The 26,203-nt window shown below is 54.5% G+C and overlaps 1 protein-coding gene across 1 annotated transcript; it reads right to left on the bottom strand.

The window, feature by feature from the left end:
• Nucleotides 1–1,147: 1,147 nt before the first annotated feature.
• On the bottom strand, nt 1,148–25,894 carry MELTF (melanotransferrin). The gene is made up of 16 exons (XM_053903512.1): nt 25,656–25,894; nt 23,661–23,815; nt 22,218–22,317; nt 21,260–21,442; nt 18,873–19,029; nt 17,585–17,652; nt 14,759–14,946; nt 13,821–14,001; nt 12,921–13,072; nt 10,653–10,749; nt 9,284–9,478; nt 7,918–8,074; nt 7,762–7,829; nt 5,505–5,692; nt 3,687–3,885; nt 1,148–3,214 (listed from the first exon to the last, which is right to left on the bottom strand). The coding sequence occupies exons 1-16, from the start codon at nt 25,702–25,704 to the stop codon at nt 3,132–3,134; spliced, it is 2,220 nt and encodes a 739-aa protein (XP_053759487.1). The 5' UTR covers nt 25,705–25,894; the 3' UTR covers nt 1,148–3,131.
• Between the last annotated feature and the right edge of the window lie 309 nt (nt 25,895–26,203).

Genomic DNA, 26,203 nt, shown 5'->3' on the forward strand with positions numbered 1-26,203 from the left:
GGCCGAGGTCCCTGTTGCCCCGGTAGATATTAATAAGTGCTTGACAAATGCCAAATACTACCTAAAGCAGACCCAGTAGCCAACACTTGGGGATGTTGCTTTGCTCGCTATGATTTCACTTCCTCTTTCTGGGGGGGTCTCAGTGGCCAGGTTTTCGCTGTATGCCCAATGCTCGCCTGAGCTGATTGGTCCAGTGGGAGAAACCTGACCCACATTGGGCCAATCAGATGATTCTCCTGGGAATTTGAAACTTAGGCCCACAAAACAAGCTCTAGGAGTAATCGTAATGGCAATGGTAATAGTGTCTGTCCTGCACCTGGGATGTGCCAAGCAGGGTGTGGAGTGTTTTACATGTAGGATAATCCAGACTTGACAAGGACTGCACCAGGTGCGTACTATCGAGCTCATGTTTCAGAAGTGGAGATGGGGCTCGGATGCTAAGTAACTCTCCCGAAGCTTCAAGGGGTGAGTGGCAGCACCAGGAGACTCACATGGTGCAGAGACCGTGTGGATGCTCTCTGAGGCCCAGGTCCCTGCCCAGCTTCTGAGGTCAGGCAGACCACCCAGTTACAGCACGAGCACTGTGGGAGTGAGACGCAGCTCTGTAAGATGGCCGCAGCGATGGAGGGAGGGTTGGCCTGGGGCAGCGGAGGAGCCGTGGGAAGGGGGAAGGGCAGAGAACCTCCACATCCTCAGCCCCAGCAGGGCACTGGCCAAGGCCGGCCCCACTGGCTCACTTCACTTCAGGCCAGACAGTGCTGCTGGTGAGGACTGTGGGAGATCTGACTAACCTCCCCTTCCCTCCTCCAGTGAATTAGTGGCCAACTTGCCAAAGCAAAGGTGTGGGCAGCTTATTTTGCAGACACAGGGCAGGGGTGGGTGTAGAAGTTGGCATCCTCCTCTTTATCTGGTCCCCAGAAGAGTGGGTACCCAAGAGGCTGAGGGGGTGGAGGCAGCTGAGATGTGCTGGGGGCCCTTTCAGAGTGGAGAAGGGAGTTGGGTGCCTCACCGGCTGAAGAGGCCCTAACTCTGGCTCGGGGAACAGGGTTCTGAGTGGAAACTGCCATTCTGGGCAGGCTGGGGAGTGGTCTGGGGCAGGTAGGCCTCTGACCAGCTAAGAAGTCAAATCAATCAGCGGCAGAAAGTTTCTATCAGATTCCAAGCCTCAGCAGGTGCAGGGCTGTTCGGCTTTATTTTAAAAAAACCAACATCTTTTATTAGCACTAACACAGTGGTAGCCCCCTGCTGTCACCTGAAAATCCAACCTCACACAGCACTCACACATGTCATACTCAGTGGCTCATGGTTACTGGTGTCACACCCTGGGCAGCACACTAGCCCAGGGTAGCCAAACACAAATACACTCTCACTGGACGAATCTCCCTTAAAAAAAAAAAAAAAAATCAAACAATCGTCAGGTCAGAGAATCATTCACTCCTCGCGGTGAAGAGGGTACAAAGCTTGGTAGCGGAGGCTGCTCCTTCTGGCCCTTCGCAGTGGGGTAGAGTTTCCCCAGCATGGTGACTAGGACTCCTCGGGACGGCGCGACTGTGGCCAGGATGCTGCCAGGGGCCTCCTTCATTGCTGAGAGATGGAAGGTATCCATCCCAACGCCCCCTGATGGGGGCGAAGCACCAGGAACCAGCCTGTCATCGGCGTCCCCGAGGCCCCCGCAGATCGAGACGCAAATAGCTCAAGACCCACGCGGCTCCCAGTCTGCTGAGAGGGTGGCTTGCTCCTGTTTCTTCTTCTTCTTCTTCTTTTTTTTTTTTTTCCTTTTCTCAGGGAAGAAAATTCAGAGGAAGAGCTGGCAGTTCTGGAAACTTTTCTGGCTCCTCAAACAACTGTGGCAAAAATGGAGTAGAGAAGACCCTCTCCAGGCACTTTCCTCTGACTCACAGGGGAGGGGAAGGTGGGACCCTTCCTCTGGATTGAGTGGCCTCGTCCAGCTGGTACAGGCCTGGGTGAGGAGACCTCCTGCTGACACAGAGGAGCTGGAGCTCCCCACTGGTGCCTAACCTGGCCCACGGCTCCTGTGACAAAGAGAAGGGCATCTCCCCATTCCTGCCTCTTCAGACAGCTTGTGCTGCCTCGGAGGCCCAGGTTACCTCCTGCTCCAGGCCTGGAGCTCTCTGGGCAGGTCCTTGAGACTGAGTCCTTCCATCGGGAGGCAACTGCCACTGCTAGATGTGCAGGGGCATCTGAGGAGGGGAGGGCGTCGCACGGGGGTGGGACAAGAGGATAATCTGAGATGGAAACTCAGTTGGGGGGATGCTTACTGAGGAGCATTTCCTTTGTCTGAGGACCCCCTTGAGGGTTCACCCCTGTGGTCTGTTCTGGCCCAGCACAATCAGGTATGTCGGGTGGTCTGGGCCACACCAAGCCACAGAAGACAAGGACAAAGGGCTGTTTGTGTCCAGCAGCTTCACCTCCCTGGCAGGCCCGACTGTAGCCTCATCTGGTGGATGCCTCCCTAGACAGACACGGTGTCCTAAGGAGGGAGGCCGGAAGAGGGAGTCTAGAGCCCAGATGGAGAGGGGCTAACAGGAGGTGCCAAGTGTGCATCCATTCCTCAGAGGGGAAGAGGGAACCGGCAGAGGACGGGTCCCCTGGGCAGCTCAGCAGGGCAGGCTCCAGCGGAGAGGGCCGGAGAGGGCCGTGTGGGAGGCCGGGGGCTCAGCCTGTTTCCTTGGTAACTGGCCTTTTCCAATCCTGAGCCTGGTGAGGCTCCTCCGGTGGTGGGAGCCTACAGATCTGCAGGGAGGCGGCCTGCCAGCCGTGGGTGGGGCGTGACTGGGAGGCCGGCCAGCTCGCCCGCCTCAGGTGGCAGAGGGACAGGTGGTGCCTGGGAGGCAGAGGCTGGGTTCACGCAGGAGCACTGCTCGCATCCAACTCAACTCGAGGTGGGGGGGGGGGGGTTTCCTTTAACATTCATCTTTATTCCGGTTTGCAGCAATCACAGAACCTCCTCTTTGGTGTCAGAATCGCAGCTCTGAGGAGCTCCGTGGTTTCTCACACTTCCTGTCTCTCTGAGCAGTGCTAACCCGCTTCACCATAGAGAACAGCCTATTTATGGAGATTTCTGAGTAGGTTTCCATTCCGAGGGAGGGCTAGGCTTGCCTGGAGCTGCTTCAGAGGGCGGTATGGAGAAGGCCAGCTGTGAGGAGTGGCAGGAGCAGCAGCAGCAACTGGGACAGGCTGGGGACCAGGGCCGCTGAGGGATCGAACACAGGCAGTTAAGGCCTCAGAACACCTAGAGCCGCATTATCGGGCAGTGGGCACACCAGCACAGGACTTGACCGAGCGCACTTGTGTGCACTCGACTCGGCCAGGCTCCCTCTTTCTGCCCTGGTACAGTTCTTCTTTCCCCCGGTTTCTTTACATATTCATTCCTTCCAAAATTATACTTCATGTATATTTATGTGGTTGCTTCAATCCTCTCTGGACCATTACTGGCAGCATTTATATTCTTTATCTAGGTCTGTCTGGGTTACACAGCCAGTGTCTCTGCTCTGTCTGCAGTCTTCCTGTTCAGACCACACTCCCCGCTGCCCCCACACCCCACCTTGATCGTCTGTAACCACCCGGAAAGGCCCTCAGTTCACTCAGGATATGGGGTGAAAGGCTGGGAGGGATGACGGGGAATGTGGCGGGACACCTGCTCTTCCCGTGAGGTGTGAACCTACCTGCGCCCGAGCACCGCTGAGACAGCATCCCTTCTAGAGCCGCCACGTAGTCAGGGCCCAGCCAGTCTCGGTACGTGGTTTTCTCCCCCACAGGCACCGCCCGGATCGTGGCATCCTTGAAAAGCAGGTCTTGGCCATGATAGTTGGAGGAGTCGAACATTTTGAACCCATTCTTATTGTGGTCATCTCCAAACAGGTCCTGGAAGCACCACAGGTAGATGTGCTTTTCATCTGGCCTCCCCAGTGGTCACGCAGGCTTTACATATGGTGACCCAAAGAGCAAGGGATTTCAGGGCACCAAGACTGATGTGAAATCACAGGCCTGCCAACCTAGCAAGCTGGAGTACTGATATGATGATAGCTTCCACAGTAAGCAGGGTCAAAGTGGCCATCAATCTTTCGGGGGACTCACGGATAATGGAGGATCTGAGGAAAGGCCAGCCTTCTCCCCGGGAAAATGTGCACTGACACAGGGTTCTTCCCCACATCGCTTCCGCGGGGAGAAGGGGACACAGGAGAGAAGGGGGGAGATGGGGAGGTGGGGGAGGGGGTGGAGTGGGTGGGAACCAAAGGCCCTGTTGTCAGTCTGTGTTCATTCCAGATGTATATTGAAAGTTGAGCCAATGGGATTTGCAGATGGACTGGATGTAGACCATGAGAGAAAGACAGGAGTTGAAGAAGACTCCTGAGGAAATGTGAGGTCTGGAGTGGCCATTCGCAGCAGGGGGGAAGCCTGAGGGAAGCAGGCAGTCCAGCTGCTGGCTTGTTCAGGCTGAGAAGCTTGTTAGAAATGCTAGTCGAAATGTCAGGTAGGCAGCTGTTAAAGATGGAAGGGTGGGATGAAAGCAGGGCTGAAGACATAAATTTGGGAGCTGTCAGTACACAGATGGCTGCTGACGTGGGATGAGGCGATGTCAACAGGGGTGGAGGTGGAGAAGAGGGCTTAGGATAGAGCCCTGGGGCAGTCCAGTCATTACAAGCCAGGGAAATGAGGAGGAACTGCTATAGAGCCTGGGAGGAGAGCCAGGCAGGTGTGCACCTGGAAGCCAAGGGGCAAAGCACTTCCAGCAGGTGGGAGCTGTGGCCAATGTGGCTAAAGGGTCAGGGAGATGTGGGCTGAGAAACAGCCACTGGACTCAGCACCATGGCTCACTTTGATCTAGCTCAGGGCAGGTTCACGGCCCTGTGGGGGCCTGTCTAGAATGGTCTCCATTCTTAAGAGAGACCAGAGAGGGGGCGCCTGGGTGGCTCAGTCGGTTGAGTGTCCAACTTCAGCCCAGGTCATGATCTCACGGTTCGTGCGTTTGAGTCCCATGTCAGGCTCTGTGCTGACAGCTCAGAGCCTGGAGTCTGCTTCGGATTCTGTGTCCCCCTCTCTCTCTGCCCCTTCCCTACTCACACTCTGTCTCTCTCTGTCAAAAATAAATAAACACTGGGAAAAAAAAAAAGAGAGAGAGACCAGAGAGGAACTGGTGACTTGAGTAGAGATGACTCTTTGAAGGAGTTTTGCTCTAGGAGGGTGGGATTATGGCTACAATGGCTGTGAAACCAAGAGGGGGCTTATTTGTTTTTTCAAGATGGTAGAAACAGCAGCAGGTTTATATGTGGGTGAGAACGATCTGGCTGAGAAGGAAACATTAATAATGCAAGACACAGAAAGGATAGTTGGAGGAATGGTTTGACTAAGTGAGCATGTCAGAACTTTCTCCAGGCTTCCTCAGTTCCTCCTGAGGTCTGCTCCAGGTAGACTGAAGCACCCGGGGCCCTGGCTCACTTGGTTGCCCACCCCCCAGTGATGTAGCCCCTGCCCTGGCTCACCTGGGCCTTGTCCAGCAGTCCATACACGGTGAAGATGTTGGTGTCCCGCCGGACCATGACAGCATGGGATGGTATCTGTGCCAGATTGCAGGCCGCGAACTGGGACACCTCGGCCCGGGCCCCATTGGGACACAGCAGCTCATAGTCCTCTGACCTTAGCTCAGCAGCCCAGGGCTCAGAATTGTGGCCTGAGAGGATGGAGCATTGGGAGAGAGGAAGAGAGAGGCTGCTTTCCTTCTGGATTCACAAATCCTTGACTGGGGAGAGGTGGCCATATGTAGCCAGCTTCTCAACCCTCTCCATTCTCCAACTTATCTCCTCTCCTACCAGGACCGGAGAACCTGGTTGAGCTAATAACATTGGTAGGAGCCGGGGTGCCTGGGTGGCTCAGTCGGTTGAGCGTCCAACTTCGGCTCAGGTCATGATCTCGCAGTTTGCATGTGCGAGCTCCATATCGGGCTTGCTGTTATCGGCACAGAGCCCACTTTAGATCCTCTGTCCCCCTCTCTCTGCCTCTGCCCCACTTGTGCTCTCTCTCTCTTTCCAAACATAAATAAAAACATTAAAAAAAATAACATTGGTAGGAGCTACCACTGGTAGAGAATAGGGAGAACCTATAATGTGACAGGTATTTCACAAGCACTGCTCTCTCCTCATGGCAGTAACACAAAGTGAGTATGACCACTCCTATTGCATATGAAATGACAAAATGGAGACTCTTAATCACTCCCAGGCCAAGAGCCCCACCTGTGTGTTACAGGTCTTGGGCCTGAGGTGGGGTGGGCTCCTGAAGGTGGTGGTGGACCTCTTGCCCTAATGGCTGAAGTTCTCAAACCAGAAAAGGTATAACATCATGTGTTGATCTGGAAGAGGCAGTTTCAAAGTTAGGTCTAGGGTGGGGCCCAGGGATCAGTATTTTAAACCAGCAACCCAGTGTTTCTGAAGCAGGGGGTTGTTGGCCCAAGGGCTTCCTGAGAAACGCTGCCCTCGGGAATCATACTATTTTTGTGTCTTCATGTATTATTCACTTAGTATCCACCCTCTTCCAGAAGAAACTCCAGGTGGGCCCACAAGTAGAGATAAAAATAAAGGAGAATGAGTGCCCCTGGGAGGTGGGTGCCTCGATGCAGGTGACTCTTGAAAGGGTCCCCCCAGGACCGGCCCCTCCCCTCCCCCTATCCTGAGACCACAGAGGGCCTGGGGCTGGGGCCAGGCCAGGCTCACTGGCTCCTGCAGGAGCACAAATCTCCCTCCTCCTGGGGGGATGATCCCAAGTGTTCTTCAGGGTAGGAGCTTTGCAGGGGCGAGGGGTTGTGGCAATGGGGCCTGAAGCCCTCCCAGCTTTGGTAATACTTCTTAGGCAGGGTGGCATCTGATTTTTGAAATCCTAACTGATGTTCTTCTCTTGCAGGTCTTGCTTCTTCTTCACCAATCTCCTCCTCCCCTTCGGGCCACATTGCACCTTTCTGCACTGAGTTTTGGGGACGAGTTTCTGAGAGAAGACTGAGCCCCCAGCACTTGGGGTTTCAAAGCCTGGGTGCAGGCAGGGTATAGAGAAAGAACAAACAGTAGGTGTTGGGGGGGAAACAGCCTCCAGCCTTCAAAATGGAACAGGAGCAGGGAGGGAAGAGAGGCACGCCAAAGTCCCCTGCCCCTCAATAGGACCCAGGCATGGGTTTGGGGGCATAGAGTTTCTGGGCCCTTTTTCCCAGTCAGAGCCCAGGAAGGTGACTCCAGAGAAAAAGCCACCCATGTGATGTGAATGGGTTTGTGCATTGCCTTGTATGGCTTAGGAGATGCGAGGTGATTTCCCTGCACGGGACACTGACCTTCTCCGGACCAAAGACCAGATGCTGATGTGAACTGACGACCCTGTGGAGAGAGGCCCCTGTCCCCCTGCACCTGCCCACTCCCGCCCCCCACCATACCTAGACACAATATAAATGCCCAAGAAGGGGTCTCTCCAAATGGACTGAGGTTGAGTTTCTACCATTTTGGTGGAATGGAGACTTGGATTCTAGACCGGTAAAAACTGTCATGTGTCCTGCCCACCTGGACATGTGCCCTGAGGTCTATTCTTCCTGAGAGGCCCTTGGAGCCCCTGGGATCCCCAAGGGGCAGAGCCTTCTAGACTCAGTCTTTCCCAGCTGCTGCTCTACCCCAATCCTGGCAATACCCAGTGCCTGCATCATGTTGGAGATGGGGAACAACCCCCCAAGAATCTGGTCCCGCTCTGGCCCCAGCCCCCCTCACGTACCATTTGTGTTGTCAAAGACAGTCGTGTGCTTGACGAAGGCGACATCCCCCGCGTTCTCAGCCAAGCACCTGCCACACAAGAGGCCAAGGCAGGTGTTGGCAGGAGGGACCCAGCATCTGTGCTGGCCCTTGGCCCGCCCACCAGGCCACTGCTTACCTGAAGGCGCCGCTATAGCCATAGTACCTCTCCTGGCTGTTGCCCACACACTTGTTTCGGCCCTGCTCGTCCCCCACACAGAGCGCACATAGCGAGGATGGGTAGTTCTTGGGGTTGTTCACGGGCACGCAGCTGGCACCGAAGAACTCGCTCACGGCTGGAGCAGAGGGGGAGGGCTGTGTCAAGGGGCCAGCAGGGGAAAGGGCAGTGGGGGCTCAGGGGCAGATGAGAGGGCCACTCCCCTACAAGTCTGCCCACTCTGCTTGGCCCAACAGCTCAAGGCCACCCGTCTGCTGCACTGCCCACCTGGGTCAGATGAGCATGTCTCCTGTGAGAATCACAGGGATGAGGGGAGTACAGAAGTTGTCCAGATACAGGAATCCCATGGACAGCCTCTGGTTGGTAGTCACCCAGTCTTCTCTTGGACTCCCTCAGGGATGGTGAACTCACTACCTCATAAGCTATTCTCTTCCAGTCAGGGCAAGTGCCCAGCTGTGTGGGAGTGGGAGCAGCCAACCCTAACACTCTCTGTGTGCTTGTGGAGATGGTTAGAAAAAAAAATGTGGTTTTTTTCTGAGGTGCCAGACGGGACAGAGGTGCAGTCAGCCCAGGATCTTGCCAGCTTCCTACTGCCTTCCTTTCACCATGGATGTATGTGATTTAACAGGTGGGGAGGGCCCTGTGTATGGCATAAGGTGGCTGCTTGGTAAATGTGACTTCTTCAGCACTTGTACAGAAGCCTGGCCACTTTCCAGTGAGGTCCCCCAGATGCCTCGCTGCTGGGATATGGGGACAGACCCATGACTGGATGGTGATACCGCCAGGCTCAGAGCTCATGCATACCCCCTGCTCCTCATGCCCACTGGAGCTAGTTCCACTCTGGGTAAGCGGGACGGGGCAGTGTGGTACCCTCCACCCAACAACGGCTCCAAGCGTAGGCAAGAATATTCCCAACCTTGGGGCGCCTGGGTGGCTCAGTCGGTTAAGCGTCCGACTTCGGCTCAGGTCATGATCTCACAGTTCGTGGGTTCGAGCCCCGCATCGGGCTCTGTGCTGACGGCTCAGAGCCTGGAGCCTGCTTCTGATTCTGCGTCTCCCTCTCTGTCTGCCCCTCCCCTGCTCATGCTGTCTCTCTCTGTCTCTCAAAAATAAATAAATGTAAAAAAACTAAAAAGAAAAAAGAAAACAAAAGGATAATCCCAACCTTCCCAAGAGAAAGGGGCACATCAAGGAGGAAGAGGAAATCTCTCTGGGCTGCTCTGTGGGATCCTGCGGGGGGTGGGCTCCCTGACCTTCAGACCCGGCAACCAACCCAGTAGACCCCAAAACAGAGTTTGCATGTCTACGTCCCTGCAGAAGGTGGTACCTGTGAGGACATCGCAGTCCTTGGGCCGGATGAAGCCCCTCTGCACCAGGACGCCCACGGGGATGTCCCAGCCCGCGGGGCTGTGGAACCCTGAGTGGCAGGAGCGCTTGCCCCGGAGCTCATCCAGGGTGAAGGCATAGGAGCTGTTCCGCCTCACCACAGCCACCACGAAGTAGGAGTTGCTGCTGTCCTCCGCTGTGGGGAGGGGACACCAGTGAGGACCCCATTGGTGCTTTCCGGCCTCAGCCAGCCATGAGCCAACGCAAATCCCCTCCTGCCCTCAACCCGTTCCCTTAGGCGGCTCCTGCCCCAGAGCCATGGTCCTGCCCCAAGTGCCTCTCTCTGCATGGTCCAGGCCCTGTCTGCATGGGTTCAGGAGTGCACATCCAGCAGTGGGACCCCTGCTTGTCCCCCTCCAAGGCTGGGAAGCAGCCCTTGGCTCCACTTTTCAGAGTTCTGTGTCCCTCAACCCATTCCCCAACATTCCTTACCCAAAGAGATTTTCCTTCCCTTACACTCAGGTGGTATTTTTCTCACCTCTTGGGAGAAAGGTGGAGGCACAGCTGAGGACTGCAGAAACGTTTTTCCTAGGCCCAAAGATTTTTCATGTCCAAGTGAAATGACCTGAGGTCACCACTTAAGGGGACAGAGCACCAAGGCCCCAGCCTGGGCCACTGGGAAGGTGTGCATGAGCTGACAGGAAGGACAGTCCCCAGGGCCACCTTCTATGAGCCACATGGTCAGGCTGGAAGGGCAGAGGAGGCTCTCTCATCGAGGAGTCAGCAAATACTCAGCCTGCTTTTGTATGGCCTGGCTTACAAGCATAAAAACAGTTTTTAGGGGTGCCTGGGTGGCTCAGTCGGTTGAGCTTCTGATTTCTGCTCAGGTCATGATCTCACAGTTCATGAGTTTGGACCCTGTGTCGGGCTCTGTGCTGACAGCTCAGAGCCTGGAGTCTGCTTCAGATTCTGTGTCTCCCTCTCTCTCTGCCCCTCCCCTGCTCATGCTCTTTTTGTCTCTCTCTCTCTCTCTAATATGAATAGACATTAAAAAATGTTTTAAAAAACGGTTTTAATATTTTTAAAAGGTTGTAAAAAAAAAAAAAAAAAAAGGAATATGCAGAGTCTGTATATGGCCTGTAAAGCCTAAAGGGTTTCTGACCTTTTATAGAAGGTCTGCCCGCACCTGCCAGGCTTTTAATGACTAGATGGGAAACCCGAGATCTGGGGTTTGCCTGTGACTGACAGCAACCAGCCCTGGGAAAGGGACACTGAGGGGGAGCTTTTGAAAAGGGCTGAGGTGGGTTATATATATATGAAAATATCAGCTGCTTTTAGCAGAGGCCAGGGGACCCAGCAACCACACTCACGGGCATAGCGCTCCCCAACTGCTGGAATCAGGCCATATTCCTTTCCCGCCATGTAGATGTCCTCGCCTTTCAGGGTCACAGCATCAATTTTCCCAGCCTGAAATGGGACAGAACGGGTGACCGGGCAGAGAAGGTGTCGGGATTTGACAGAGGTGCTGGGGACTTTGGCCTCTCGCTCTCTTCCCTGAGGAACCCTATCCTACCCCACCCTAGTGAGATGTGTGGGCAAAAGGGGTGCTTGGAGGACCAGAGGCATGAAACCAGCACTCCCATCCATGGGCGTCTGCTTTGTTCTTTGAATAAATGTTTACTGACACATCTGTTGCCAGGCCCTGTTTTGAGCAGAACTTTGACTATCACTGCCCTTGTGCTTGGGGTGGGGTCTCCCCAGGGACTGCCAGGCCCAGGGCTAGCATCCAGCACAAATGCAATGTGTATCTGTCGAATGTGTATGCGAATGTATGAAAGAGCCAGGCTCAAAGACAGCAGTCTCATGGCTAAAAAGCTCAGCCTCAGGAGGCAGCAGGAGGAGCCCAGGGCCCTCTTTTCTCGACCCTCCTGACGCGCTCCAGGTCTCCCACTCTCCACCCAATCTTGTGAATTCTGAAGCCTCTGCGCAGGTGACCCCTCGGACACTGAAAAGGGATTAGCCAATAATCAAGGCATAGTAGTGTGACGAACCCCAAAGGGAGGGAATGGGGCCAGGGGAGAGAGGGGACATCTGCACCCCAGGAAGGTACCTTGCATTGTTCAGGCCCAGAGGCATGATGGCGGAATAACAGGCAGTGGCACTGGTATTTGGGCCTGGAGGGTGTGTCTCTGGGGGCCCTCTCCAGACCTCCTACCTACAGCCCAGGGTCCGTTCCAGCTGCCACCCCTTCCCAGAGGCACCGTGGCCTGGAAGCAGATGGGTATCAGAGCTACACTGGACACCATCCCTGAGAGCCTCAGAACCAAGTATCTCTGAGCCTTTTGCTGGGGTTCTGAGGAAACTCCAAGTCTGCTACTCTCCCTGTAGGGCACTGGGCAGCCCCTGGGCCCTGTCTGAGTTCAGACAGAGAGAAGGCTCCTGCCTATAGGGAGCTGAAACCTCTCTCCTACATCTGTCCCTGCTCTGCAGCCCGTGGCCCCAGCCGCCCCCCACAGGACAGCCTGCCCAGCCTTAGGAAATGGACAGCCCTCTACCTCCAGTCTCCCCTTCCTCCATTCCACTGAGGCCCACCCTTCCTCGGCGTTACCTGCGGTCATGCTGGGGCCGGCCTCCTGTGGGCCCCTGGGGAGAGGGGCTCCCCCACCATGAGCTGGGTGACTTTGGGCAAGTTGCTTCCTCAGCCTCTCCCGGCCCCAGTTCCCGCACTTGACAGTGATCATACCCACCCCATAGCGGTGCTGTGAGGATTAAGTGAAGCAGCCCGTGTGAAATCTCAGCACAGCGTGCGGCACCCGGGACTCGCATGCTCGTGTGACTGCTATCTATCACGATCCTGACCTCCTGTTATTCCTGTCCATGCTTCTCTTCTTGGCCTTTAAGTCAATGTGGTTGCCTGGCTGGGGCAGTGTGGACACTCCGGAGGCGCTGTGGTCCGGCCTGCATTTGGGGACTGCCCTGATAAGGGCTCCTGACCATAGGCTCTACCTACTTGCTCTTAAAAAAGAGGAGGGAGGAGCCCAGGACTCCAAGGGCTGGTGGGCCACCTGTGGCCACAGTAGCATCCTTGGTTGCAGGGCCCTAGGGCTACCTCCTGGTCCTGGCCTCCATCTCCAGGCAGAGAAGCAAAGCAGGACAGAGCTGCGTGGGCCTCCACAGGGCCAGTGCTTTTGGCTGCAGCATATCAGCAGATGCCAAATCAGTGCAATGAACCATGACAAGCTTAGAAAAAAAGGCTGGGATAGACCATCACAGAAGACATCAGTACTTCACTGTACTTAGTAAGGGTCAGTACCATTTGTTTCATCTCTCTCTATAGAAGGCCACAGGTCAACCAGTGCCTGGCTGGGCCAGTCTCGGGCTCCTTCTGCTCCCAGACCACCCACTCAGTGAGGAGGGATTCCTGGGTTCCCTGAAAGGAAATACCACCCTCCCCCCAACCTGTCCCCTGGGGTGGGATGGCTGGTCCCTGCCAGGCCTTCCTCCTACCTTTCCTCTGTCACAGGAGGTGTTCTCCTCCCCAGCCTACCCTGTTTCCTTCAGACCAGGGCACTGGGGGAGGACTGGTAAGGACCATCCCAGGCACCGCCACTGCCTGCCCCTCTGGGCGCGGCCCCTACCTGGATCCATTCCATGCAGTGCTGGGGAGAATCGGCCGACACACACTGGATCTCCGGCTTGAGCTTCTGCCGGCTGAAGGCCACAGCCATGTCTCCACACTTTTGGATCTCTGGAGCGGACAGCACACACCAGCGTAGGTAGCGGGGCAGCCCTGTGTGTGTGAGTGTGTGTGAGCTTGTGGTCACCACCGCACACACCTGCTTCAGGGGCTGGCCCTGAGCATGATGGCCTGTGGGGCAGGGGCCATGGGGGCCAGTACCTCAGTACGAAGAGCTTGGAGCCAGACCCAAGGGAGAGTCTGATCCTCTCCCTCATTAGCTGTAAGAAGTAAGTTATTTAAACATCTGATCCTGTTTCCTCTTACAGAAAGGGGGTAACTGTGTGCCTCTTTCATGGGACTGTGAGGAGGCTTGAGGCAGATCATGGCTGCCATGTGTCTAAGTGAGTGGCATACCATTTCCCTGGCTGTAGGGGGCAGGAAGCAGGAAGCCCATTTGTAGACTACTGCAATAGTCCAGCCAACAGACAATGGCTGAACCAGGGCCTTGGCTATGGGGTGGGGAGGAGGAAGAGAGAGGCATTGTGGAGAGAGAATGATGGGACTTGATGACTTCTGTGGGGAGGGGCAAGGAGACCCTTCCCAAGACAGACCCTGATGGCCTGGATCTCACCCCTTGGAGTGGATGGGGCATCCAGGGTATAGCAGGCCATGCAACTCTGGAGAAGCTTCCTCCCCAAACCTCCAGAGGCAGGGAGGTGGAAGCAAATGGTTCTCATGGAGGCCAAGGGGCACAGCTCCTGGGGTGAGTGTCCTCTCCCAGCTGCCTCTCCAGAAAGCATTGCCATGCCTGTGGTCCGGCTGGGCTAGAGCCAGTGGGGCAAGAGACCGGTGGACTTACGGTTGGGGTCACAGAGGAGACCCTTCATGGCTTGCAAGTACTCGCGGCCCAGCCAGGCCTCATAGCTCTGTGTGGCGATGGGCACCAGCTCAGAGGTGGCATCTTTGAAGAGCAGGTCCTTCTGGCCATAGGCCTCAGAGCTGAACATCTGGAATCTGCTGCCCTCATGGCTGAATAGACGCTGTGTGTCAAGGGATGAGAGTGGGGGTTGGTGAGGTGATGCCAGCAGGAAGGGGGGGGGCACATCCCTCCCAGATATGCCACCAGCTCCTTATTCCCACGCCCTCTGGCCAGGTGCCCACTCTGGGGACCAGGTGAGGCACTGCCTCCTTCCTTCCTCTGTGCTCCCCCAGTGCACTCTGCCTTGTCACACTCAGCTGACTGAACACAGGACTTATGGCCCAGGTGTGGATGGGACTAAGGACAAGTGATGGGACAAAACTAGCTAAAGCTGGGGTGCCCCACAGTCAGAAATGTGCTGTTCTTGTAAACAGTGGTCTCAGCAAAACATTATTCAGCACATTTAATTAATGGGGTACTTCGACCTTCATTGGCTTTGCCATTTTATTTGCTCATATATTCTGGTTTTGGTCTTAAGAGCCACAAATGTGAGCAGCTTTCTCTGAGGGGTGCCTGAGCCCAGGCCTCCTCGCTTCCTGAGTCCTGGGTCTCCCCTCTCTGGTCTGCCCTTCTGGCTGCCAGCTCACATAGTCGGTCCCTCCTTCACACCAAGGTTGGACACTACAGAGACCTCCTCGGCTGTGGTCTCGCCCCAGGCAGGGGTGGGGGTCCCTGAGGCTTGCCCCTCTTGGTCTGGCTGGCCCAGCCCCATGATGGCTCTCACTGGAGTGAGCTCCTACCCTGGCGAGAGACCAGAAGGTTCAGTACCATCTGGGAAGCTGTGTCGAAGCAGGGTAGGGGGGGTGCCCTGAACTCACCTGGCCTTCATTGAGCAGCTGGAACACGAGGCCCCCGTCTGTGTCAGGCCGGACCATCACCGCGTGAGCAGGCACCCGAGCCAGGTGGCATCGCCTCCACTCTGTGACATCAGCACGGCTGCCATCCAGACATAGCAGCTGGAAGTCTTGCGACAGCAGTGCCTGGCCCCAGGACGGAAGAGTTTTCCCTGGGAAGATAGGAAGCCTGTGGTGAGGCAACTTCTGTCCTGGGAGGGGTTTGGGAAAGGCCTCAGGAAGGCTCAGGAGAGGGAGCTGAGGAGAGGCTAGGGTGTAAAGAGCCGCAGACTCATGGTGAACAGAAACTCTTCTGGGAGGTGGGACCCAGAACTCAGAATGAAGAGGAGCTTGGCGGCCACACTCCACAAGACCAGGTGTATTACATTTTCTATAGACTTTCCCCAGTTTCTATTAAAAACACGGATTTGAGGTCTCTGACAGTAATGCAGCACATACAAACAGGATGATTCATTAATGATAAAAAGAATAAGAGAAAAAGGGGAGCTCAGAAGGGGAGAGAGAAATGAAGCAGGAGTTCACTGCTTGGCTCTAAACTTGGCTCTGAGCAGAGAGCAGGGGAGAGGACCATGGTGGGAACACAGCCAGACAGAATCTACCCAGAACCGTGGCCCAGAGAGAAAAGGGTAACTCTCCAAAGCTTTGCCCATATATTCATCCAATATTCATCCATTAATGTCTAAGGATGTTTCCTCCAAGTCCTTTGTTCTATTTTCTAACCATTTCTAACATGGCTAAGGACATACTTGATAGGCAATTTTGCACCCTACTTTTCTTTTTTCCATTTGTCATTTTAAAGCATTTTCCCACACTATTGGAAAATTTCCGTAAAACTCATTTATGATAGAAAACCAGATTTATTTGAAAGAGTGAATATTGACACCAGATTAAGAATATTAAGAAGAATAATTTTAAGATTGTAACTCAACAGATGGCATTACATAACAATATGTTTATGACTTTTCAATTTTAAAATGAGGAGGATAAGCCTCTGCTAGGAAATAGGAGGGGGAAAAATCATTTGTGGGATCAGGAAAACTCTGTTCCCTCCAAAGCTATTTCAAAACCAAACCCCAAAACCAAGAGCAATAGTTTGGAAAACTCCATAAAGGTCATTTTTAATGACTGCATGATCATTTATAGCACTCTCAACAATTACTCTGTGCCATTCTCGCCTCCCTCCCCAGCTCTTCTCTATTTTTAATCTGCTGCAAAGCCTTTGTATAGAGCTCTGGGGGCATATCTGGCCTTCCGGTGAGACAAACGTACCACTTTGGTATTTCGATCTGCCACTGTTTTTCATTGGCTAGGGACCATTAGAGCCACCGTTGCTTCAGACATTTATGTCAATTTCCTTTTTTGTTCTTACCAATCTTTTGCATGAAGATAGTCTTTAAAAAATTACTTAGACTTCCTTAGATTACCACCACAATACTAAAAGTGCCAATTTTAACCCAATACAGCCCTATTCTTTCTCCACCTTCCAATTTTTTTTTTTTTTTTTTTTTTTTTTTGCTTGATCTTAAGGCCCAAGTCCCAGCTGTCCATTTTCATAGGATCATCTTGCTCTGGAGATAATCCTATGTGCTTCCTCCTTTTTCAAATCATTTTTTTCCCCTTTCTAAAATCTGGTTCTTATTGTTTGCCTTCTTGAATGTCAGACCACATGATGGACCTTCTGCTTTTAAAGGCAAAGGTTATGATTAAAAAAAAGATTGTGATAAAAAAAAGACAGTGATCAGACATTGTTGAGTAGGTAAAACTATAGAGACAGAAATGATTGGTGGATGCCAGAAGGGGGCATCAAGAAACTTTTGGGGTGAGAGGTCTGTCACAATCACTCTCTTGATTGTATTGGTGGTTATACAACTGTGTTTTTGGCAAAGTTTGCCAAACCATACTTCAAAAAGAGAGTGTTTGCTGCATGTAAATTACACCTCAAATTAAAGAAATAAAAATACCAACAGAAATCTAAATTAGAGGACATTCTAGAAAATAACTGGCCTGACTCTTCAAACATGTCACTGCCACAAAAACAAAGATTGAGAAATTCCTTGAAGTTAAAGGAAACGAAAGAGATCTGACAACCAAATACCACATGTGATCACACATTAGGTCTGCGGCCTGAAAAAAATGGCTACAAAGAACAGAATTGGGAAAACTAGTGAATCTGGGATATGGGCTGTAGATTAGATAATAGTATTGTGTCAATGTTATGTTTCCCGAATTTGATGACTGTTACTGTGGCTAGGTCCACATCTCCTTGTTTTTAGGGATACACACTGAAGTATTAAAGGGCCTGAGGCAGGCAAACATACTCTCAAATGATTCAGAAAGAACATACACAAGTATAGAAAGAATGATGAATCCAATGTGGCAAATGGTAAAAGCTGGAATCTGGGTAAAAATAAATGGAAGTTCTATGACTGACTCTTAGAAATTTTCTATAGCTCAACGATTGCAAAAAAAAATTTTTTTAAATGACAATGATATAATGGATCAACACATAACACTAACCCAACTTAATATGACCTTGTTCAGGGATAAGGGATGGCTTCTTCAGATAATGGGAGAAGGAATGGTAGATGAGGGCTAATGCAGAGATTTGCAAATGTTCTGCAGTCAGAATCCAGTCTGAAAGTGGGAGCCAATGCCAGACACAAATCAGAGCAGGGCAGCCCCTTGCCCCACAGAGCAGTTTGAACTATACTCATGAGACTCATCTCTTCCTTTTAGGGAGAGTTACAGGGCCTGAGACCCTGCTCCTGGACGCCGGCCCTCCCTACTCACCATCAGTGTTCGCCAGCACTGTGCTGTGCTTCACAAAGGCCACATCCCCTGCCCCGTCCACCAGGCACCTGCAGAGGAGAAACCAGTGAGCCTGGGTGGAGCTCATCTGCCTTCTGGAGGTCTGTTCTGGACCGTAGGGGTTGGTGATGGTGGGCACAGGTTTCACGGTCAGGAAGTCCCAGGATCTAGCTCCCTGGTTTGTTTCCTGTGTGGCTTTGCCAAGTTGTGGAGCCCTCCTAGCCTCTATCACCTCTAAAGTGGGGATAAGAAAGTAGCTCTCCATAGGGAGAGATCCTTTACAATCAGCATAGACACTGTACAGCCCAGCTCGGAGCCTGAGTGGAGCAGGTACTCATAGGGCAGCTGCTGTTATCAACAGCTTCAATGCTCAGGGTGTTTTGAAGATGACTCTGCCCTGAGGCAGGGGATTAGGTAAGACCTTCTCATGCCACACCAAAAACCCCTGAGTGGAAGGGACCAGGACTTTTATGTATCCTTTATACGTCACTGCCCAGTGAGGGAGGCAGGCCAGGCCCTACTGGGCAAAGGGCTGCCTGGGTCCCCACAGCCAGCAGAGAAGCAGGGTCCGGGCTGGGGGAATACCAGGAGAGCGGGGCGGGCCAAAAGCTCTGGCTTGGAGGACTGAGGACTGTTTTTCTCTCTGTGCCCCAAATTGCATTTCCCCAGATCCCACCCTGGGGCGTGGGGCACCAGCAGGCTCCCTGCTTCCTGGTGGAAACACTGAGGCCGAGGCAGTTAGAGGGGTTCAGGAGGCTTCCACTGCCGGCCCTGCTGAGCATGTTTCCTCAGCTGTGGACAGACGCAGCTATGCCACATGCTGTTGGAGACTCTCTTTGGGCTCCAAGGAGAGCGCATCCAAAGTACCAGCCCTAATCGGGTGCGGAGCTGAGGCCAGTTCCGACTGTCAGGACTTCCAGGGTTCCCGCCACACTTGCCCACTCCTATCACCCTCCCTGTGAGTCTGAGACACCAGAATGGCGACACAAAAGTGGCAAAAGGCTGTTTTTGTCGTTTTCTACTCTCTAAGCCCTCATCTCTCTAAATACACCAAACATGTTGATTTTGTGAGCAAATCCAGTCCGGCATATTCCAGGTTGATGTTTTTAAACTAACCAGGCACATGAACTATATAAAGGGTGCTTTGAAGAGATGCAGCCAACACTGCCCCACCCTTGGGACCTCTCAGTGCAGCTATTTACCACCCGCTCTGTGGCCTCAAGGCCTCATCCCTGACTCAGCGCCCCCCACCCTTGTCCTCTCCTCTCACCTGAAGGCTCCGCTGTAGTCGTAGTATCTCTCCAGGGAGCTCTTGTCACACACCCCCTCCCCAGCAGTGTTGCCCCTGCACAGGCGACAGAGGGACTCCGAGTAGCTGGTCTCTCCCGCCCCGGGGACGCAGCTGCCCCCAAAATAGTCGCTGACAGCTGTGGGAAGGAGGCAGAGGGAGGTCAGTCAGCCACACGGGGTCACACCCCTGGGCCAGTGCCCCAGGGAGGGCTCACTCTCCTCAGGCTGCAGTTAGGGTGGGCTGGGCTCCTCAGGGACTCGCTGGACCCTCCAAGCTTCTGTCCGAGCAAAACTGGGGAGCTGGACTGGGTCAGTGACTCCCAAACTGGGGCCACAAAAGCAGCAAGGAGTGTTGGGAGTGAATTTCGCTATTTTAAAAACAGTTCTGGGGGATAAAACATTTATCTCCACTTGCCCGCAAAGGACAACTGTCAAATAACTACTGTCCTCACTGTGGGTTTCACTTCAAATCAGTTACGTGTCATCAATGAAAGTGGGGAAAGAAAGAAGTTATTACGTAATGACTACAATTAATTTCATAGACAACGCTTTCGAAAACACAGGAAGGGGCAGGGAAACGGTGAAGTGGTCAGGATTGGCATGGTTTTGGGGCCGCCGCCAGCACTGAGGCCCAGTGTCCACCCTTTCGGCAAATATTTATCCTGTGCTAAGGTCACCTTAGTGCCACATAGGGTGAGCAGGAGGCTGGCTCATCACCCAGCTAGACCACACTCTTCCAGGGTGGGCTCCCTTTCCTGGTCTGCTTTTTGCCTCCTCCCAGAGGAACAGAAATTTAATAAATGTGCCAACTGAAAGACAGGCCACCCATATCTGGCCACCATCCGAGGGGACAGGGCTTCCAAGCTCTTGCAGGTTGTGCTGGTTTACACAGTGGTTGGGTTGTACGGGGGCAGTGAATGCATGTGTATGCGTGCATGTGTGTGTACGGGTTTGTGCATATGTGGGTGTAGCCCATGCGCGTGTGCACGTGTGCGTGTCTGTGTGTGCATGTGTATGCGTATACGATAGCAAGGTGCCCCCGAGAGGTATAGGAGTTGAGCTCATGTAGCAACAGCTCTGTGCAGTGAGGATATACCCTGTGCTGCGTCCTGTGCAAAGTCGTTGTGTGAATTATCTCAGCTCTTCCAACATCACAGGCTTGTAGTGCTAATTTTCCTGTGTTACAGATGAGGAAACTGATGTTCAATGAGGGAGACTATGCTGAGCCAGGGTTTAAATGTACATCTATCTGACAGCAAAGTCTGGGCTTTAAAAGACCATTATGCTCAACCACTGGTTGAGTGTCTGACTTCGGCTCAAGTCATGATCTCGCGGTTCATGAGAGTTCGAGCTCCGCGTCGGGCTCTGTGCTGACAGCTCAGAGCCTGGAGCCTGCTTCGGATTCTGTGTCTTCCTCTCTCTCTCTCTCTGCCCCTCCCCTGATCATGCTCTCTCTCTCTCTCTCTCTCTCTCTCTCTCTCAGAAATAAACATTAAAAAAAAAAAAAAGACGATTATGCTCTCCCACCTGCCCCCACTGACAGGGACTGGTCACCCGTGGAACAAACCAGGAGGTAGCACACTCATGGATAAACTCTACTGGGGGTGCTGTGATCCCAGGAGGGCAGTTTAAGAATGTGGTTGTCATGTGTCAGGGGCCACTTCACTGTACTATGCCTGCCGTGGAGAGACTGGTGGCCAGGAAAAGAAACCCCAAGCAGGAGAAGCACAACTTCTACCTGAGTGCTCTCAGTCAGGCACTCAGCGCTTCAGCTCACTCCCTTGGCATGTTTTATTCTCAACAACCCCTCTCAGATCACTCTCACCTCCCTTCCATGGGAGACATTCTGTTTGCAGGACAGCCCTATTCTTACTAGAAATGAATCGACTGCGCTCACCCACTTGTGAACTTTCTGGGTATAAGCCAGCAGCTTGTCTGGGCCCCGAAAAAGTAGTTCCTCGTGTGTAATGCCGAGGACACGTCTCTGGAAGTAGGAACCTACACAGGTCTACCAGGTGAGAGCTGCTCCCTGAGCATCACTGCCTCCCAAACACGGGTGGGACCTTGTGCTCAGGGGTGTCCTAGGGTACCGTGATGAGTGAGCCAGAGTCAAGTGCCCTGGAGGGCCGATCAACCAGAACTTAAACGGTAGCAACAGCAGGCTGGCCAGCACTAAAGAGAGGGCCAGCACCAAGTAGGTGTCCGGAAGGCCCTGGAGGAGGTGCGATGGGGCTGCTCCTTAGTTAAAGGAAGCTGCGGACGAAGGTGAGCCTGAGGGCGGTCACCTGTGAGGGGAAGGCAGCGCAGCAGCCAGTGGGGAGACGCAGCGCTCCTGCAGGAGAAGCCTGCCTGGCCCAAAGCCCTTACCTTTGAGCAGGTCGCAGCCCATCACGGAGAGGCGGCCGCTTTCCACCAGGTAGCCCACAGGCACGTTCCAGCCCACCGTCCTGTTGATGCCCGTGTGACAGGACTTCATGCCTTTCAGGGTGTTGATGGTCACATTGGAGCTCCTCTTGACCACAGCTACGGCGTAATAGGAGGTACCAACCTCTAGAAGGAGAGACAGGAGAGGAGCGAGGGTGGCAGGGAAGAAGCCACCAGAGAGGCTGGAACCCTGCCTGGGAAGGCTGTGGGAGATGGGTGTGTGTGTGTGTGTGCGCGCACCACGTATCCTGAGTTAGACACAGATCTGATGCAAGGTGCAGGGACTGGGGCAGAGGCTTTCACATCTCCAAGCCCTTACCATGTGTCAAGTGCACACCATGAGTCAAGGCTGACTCGTTTCATTTGTGTGACAGGACAGGGGTTACTCTCCCCATTTTGCAGTCAAGGAAGGAAGGTTGTTCAAGGCCACAGAGGACCATAGGAAGGGGCGGGACTGGGATTTGATCTTGGCCGGCTGAGCTCTGCAGGTCCTAGGCAATACCTCTGGCCAGCCCCTATCCCCACTTCGTGCTGTTTCTGACACAGGGTCACTGAAGTGCTCGGGCGCTGGGCATTATGAAGACTCCTTCACCCAGTCAGTTGTGCCTAACACTATAGCAGACATGGGGCAGCCCCTCGGTAAGGGCTTGTGGGTGCAAGTTCCAGGCAGGCTGGGCTCCCCACAGGGAAGAACAGACTTAAACTGGCCCTCTATGTCTGTGGTGCCCCCGCTCTAAGGGGGGTGGCAAGAGAGACTTAGGGGAGTCTCTGTGGGTTGGTCTGGCCTGGACACCAGGACTGTTCTGGGGACAGGGCTACTGACCAGCTCGAGGGCCAAACCCACTGCAGAGTGACATCCTCTGTCCTTTGGCCCGCCCCTCTTCCCACTCAGCCCTCTGACCTTGATCATATACTTCGCCCACCACGGGCTTCAGGCCATGCTCCTTCCCGGCTTCATAAATGGCTCCTCCATCCAGGGTGATGGCATCAGCCTTCTGGGCCTGCTGGGAACATGTGGGTCAGCCCAGCCCAGGCACCCTGGCCCATTCGACTGCCTAGGGCCCCTTGAAAAGCCATGGAGGTCTACACTCGTCCTCTTTGTCTGGCCCAGGAACCCTGTCCTGGCTCAGCCTTGCAGCCACCAGGGTATAGCGGGCTCACGCTTTACCAGGTCCTAGGTGACAGCTCTCCTAGGCCAAGGGTTTGCCTTTTCTAATTATGTATTTAAAAAATATTAATTTTCAGGGCGCCTGGGTGGCTCAGTGGGTTAAGCGTCTGACTCTTGATCTCTGCTCGGGTCATAATCTCATGGTTTGCGTGTTTAAGCCCCGCACTGGGCTCTGCGCTGATGGTGCGGAGCCTTCTTGGGATTCTGTCTCTCCTTCTCTCTGCCCCTCCCCTGCTTGTGTGCTCTCACTCTCTTTCTCTCTCCCTCTGTCAAAATAAATAGATGAACTTAAAAAAATCAGATAGTACAAAATGGTATGTAGTGGAAAGTGAGCCTCCCTCATTTTCCTGCCTCTCAGACCTCCGCCTCCACTGTTAACCTCAGATTTTCTAAGATGCAGACTGAATCCCACAAATTCCCGCTTCATTTTTTCCCTTTTTTATTTCAAAACACAAATGGCAGTATACCTATCAGTGTCATGGGGTCCATGATAAAACTGTAGTTCAGTATAATCGCTTTCCTCCCAGTGGAGCCTGACCGAAGCCCCCGGCCCATGTGGTACTATATGATTGGATTAGCTTTGGGGAGAAATCAAGGGCTGAGCTGAAATGAAATCCCAGGTTCCCTTGTGCCTGTCCAGAAAGCTTCCCTCCAGGCACTGTCCTTCCACTGAAGTCCTGCCTCTGAGTGTCAGTGCCAGCTGAGCAGATCCGCCCCTCAGCACTTCTTTCCCACCCCCATTCACCCACCTAGGACTGCTGGCCTTCATTCCTCCTTCCTGAGAAAGTGCACAAGCCCCATTCGGGAAAGCTTCATGACGGCCTAACTACCATGGGCCACCGAGGGGGCTGCTGTCTGGGCGCGCCTTGGTGGGGGTGGGTAGTGTCCCTACTCTAGCAGGGGCCTTGTGGAAGGAAAACTCTGCCTCTTAGATATCTTTCCCTACTGGCGCCCACCGAGCAGGGGCCCTCTCTGTGGCCTCCCAGTGGCTGGCCTGGGCCCTGGCAGGAAACAAGCCGGCGCTTGTTGCCTGGGAAACTCAGGAGATCCTAATGCCCGCTGGCAGGGAGGAAATCGGCACCTTTCTCTGTGAATGACGCTGTTGTGTACTCCCTCGTGAGTCAGAGCCCTCCCGTCTGGCAGGGTGTGGTAGTGGAGTGAGGGGGCAGGACTCACCGTGATGAGCTGGATGCAGTGGTCGGCTGAGGTGCCCTGGACACACAGGAGGGATGGCCGGATACCGGCTTCCTGGAAGGCTTTGCTCATGTCGCTGCATTTCTGTTGCTCTGGGTCTGAGGTGGTGCACCACCGCACCTCCATGCCGCCGAGCGCTGGGGGCAGGGGACAGTGAGGTCCAGCTCCCCTGGCATCCCGAGCCCAAGCAGGCTGGCTCCAGCAGCTGTGTGTAACCCCACGAGCCTGTGTAGCCCGTGCTCTACTGCGGCCCTGCCCTCCCCCGGGGAGGGACCGAGGCAAAAAGTGTCACAGACTGCACGCATATTCCTGCACTTGGGGCAGCTGAGAGCCTGGCACTTTACAGAGGCCAGGGAATGTCTCCGGGGGTAGTGCTGGGCTACCCCCGAACCTGCTTAGCCTGGTGGCTGGAAAGAGCACTGGCTGGGGAGTCGCGGCTGGCTCCGTGACTGGGCAAGTTCCTGCTTAGTCTTGGGGCCTCTGTGTCCTCCAACAAGAGGGTGATGGACCAGGTTCTCTCACTCAGGATCCCTGCGCCCTCCTCAGGAGCCGGGAATTGAGACTGGGAAGTGGTTACGGCTGCCCCTGAGGAGACTTGCATCCTCTCGGAGCATCTGTGATTACATCCATTGCAAACCCACCCTCAGGGTCACAGTGCCAGGCCTCTGCCAAGGGGAAGCTGAGGAACCAGCAGGTGGAGTTCACATTTCCGCTCCTGGAGAAGGAGCTAGTGACTTCAGGCAACTTGTTTTCCCCTCTCTGAGCTTGCTCTGTCATTGGAGAGTGCAGATGAGAAAAGCCACCTTCTACGCTGTAAGTAAACCTATGTAGAGAGCCAGGACACATAGCTCTTCCGTGGACTTTTGCTTAGACCCCTCCTCCTGGTGGGGAGCCTCCTGGGTCCCGAGGTCTGACTGGGTCAGGGTCCCAGAAAGCATCCAGCCTGGGGGCCCCAGCAGAAGTGGGGCCAGATGTCCTTGCAGTCGATGCCTTGGAAGACCTGAGTTCCTCCACCACTCACCCTGTCCAGCTTTGGATCCAGTTCCCCACCCCCAGGAACCAGGTCATTCTCTCCTGGCAGCCTGTCCTTCCCATCCCCACTCCAAGGGTCAAGACTGCAGGGTCCTCCACAGCCTTCCTTTTGCAACCCAGCTCCTGGCGGCATCCTGGAATGTGAAACTGCGTCCCCCCTCTCCAGAGCCCCAGGGCTGCACCTTGGTAGTCCCGACAACCGTAGAGTTGGGACCCTGGTAGCGGGTCCAGATTTTGTATTGGTGAGGTCACAGGGTGAACCCATCCTGTGTCCGCCCGTCCCTGCCAGCAGCTCCCCGATGCCCAGACTCACGCCTCACTGCCCTGGGCCCTGACTTCCTTGGGAGAGGGCGGTGCAGACGCGAGGAGACCCGGCAGCGCCCCCTCCTCCTCGCTGCACCTCGCAGGGCGCCCTAGGGTGCTCGTAGCTTCTGGGCACACATGCTCCCAGCTCGGGTCGTATCTCACGTGTCACCACCGGTCCCTTAGAATCTCCTCCCGCTTCCCTCCCGGGCTCGGGAGAGGCAGAGTCGCTCCGGCCCCCAAACCCTCTTCGGGCTTCCACGCCTACCAAGAGCGTTCACCCTCCCAGCTGTCCCCCCGACCCTCCAAGACGCTCCCCTCCACGCCTCTGGCCGCCCCTCTCCTGGGAAGTTCAGCAGGCCCGCTTTTCCAAGGCCCAGCTCAATGCCGTTTCCCCCAAGAAGCCCTCCGGACGTCCCAGTCGGCCGGGGTCAGTGTTAGTACCCACCCCCCAACCCCCGGCGTCTTCAGCTGCACTTGGCGCCTTTCTACGCCTCCCCTCTTTCCCGGGAGATAAGGACTCAGAGCACACTGCCTAGCTGCGTGGGACCCTGGTCCGGGGCTGGAGAACTGCAGGACCCCCGCCCCAGCTCCTACTTCCGCTCCTGCTCCTGCTCCCGAGACCGGGCCGTCGGGCCTCACCTGTGCGCAGAGCGAGGAGGATCCACAGAGAGACGCTCGGGCCCCGCATGGCGCGGTCTAGAGCTAGCTGGGGCCGGGCTGGGTGTCGGTGCGTCTAACTCTGGGTCCGAGTAGGTCAGCAGTTGCTGGAACTTTTCGCCTCCTTCCTCCCTGGCACTGGCCTGCAGCTACTTAAATGCGGCCAGGGTGTTTCTCCGCGGTGTCCACGCCCCTAGGGCGCACCCTCCCGCCCCAGACTGGACACCTGGGCTAACCGGGCTGGCCTTGGCCCTCTCTCTGGCGCCCCCTGCCGGAACCTCAGGGGGCGTGGGGGACCCAGTCTAACCGGCCGACTCCTAGGTGCTCCTAGCTTCTGAGCACACACGCTTACTTGTCCCTGAGAGTCATGTTTCTGTTGTCTGGGACCTGATTCTCCCAGCTAACACGCTGTTCTAGAGTTGTGTCCACTCAACTCTCTGCCCCACATTCCAGAGCATTCACCCCTCCCTTGGTCTAGAAACACCCTAAATATCATGTTCAACTGAAGAGGAAAAAGCTCAGATTTGGAA

Source organism: Panthera pardus, unplaced genomic scaffold (genome assembly GCF_024362965.1).
Source record: "Panthera pardus isolate Hobbes unplaced genomic scaffold, ASM2436296v1 HiC_scaffold_16, whole genome shotgun sequence".
Taxonomy (NCBI): Eukaryota; Metazoa; Chordata; class Mammalia; order Carnivora; family Felidae; genus Panthera; species Panthera pardus.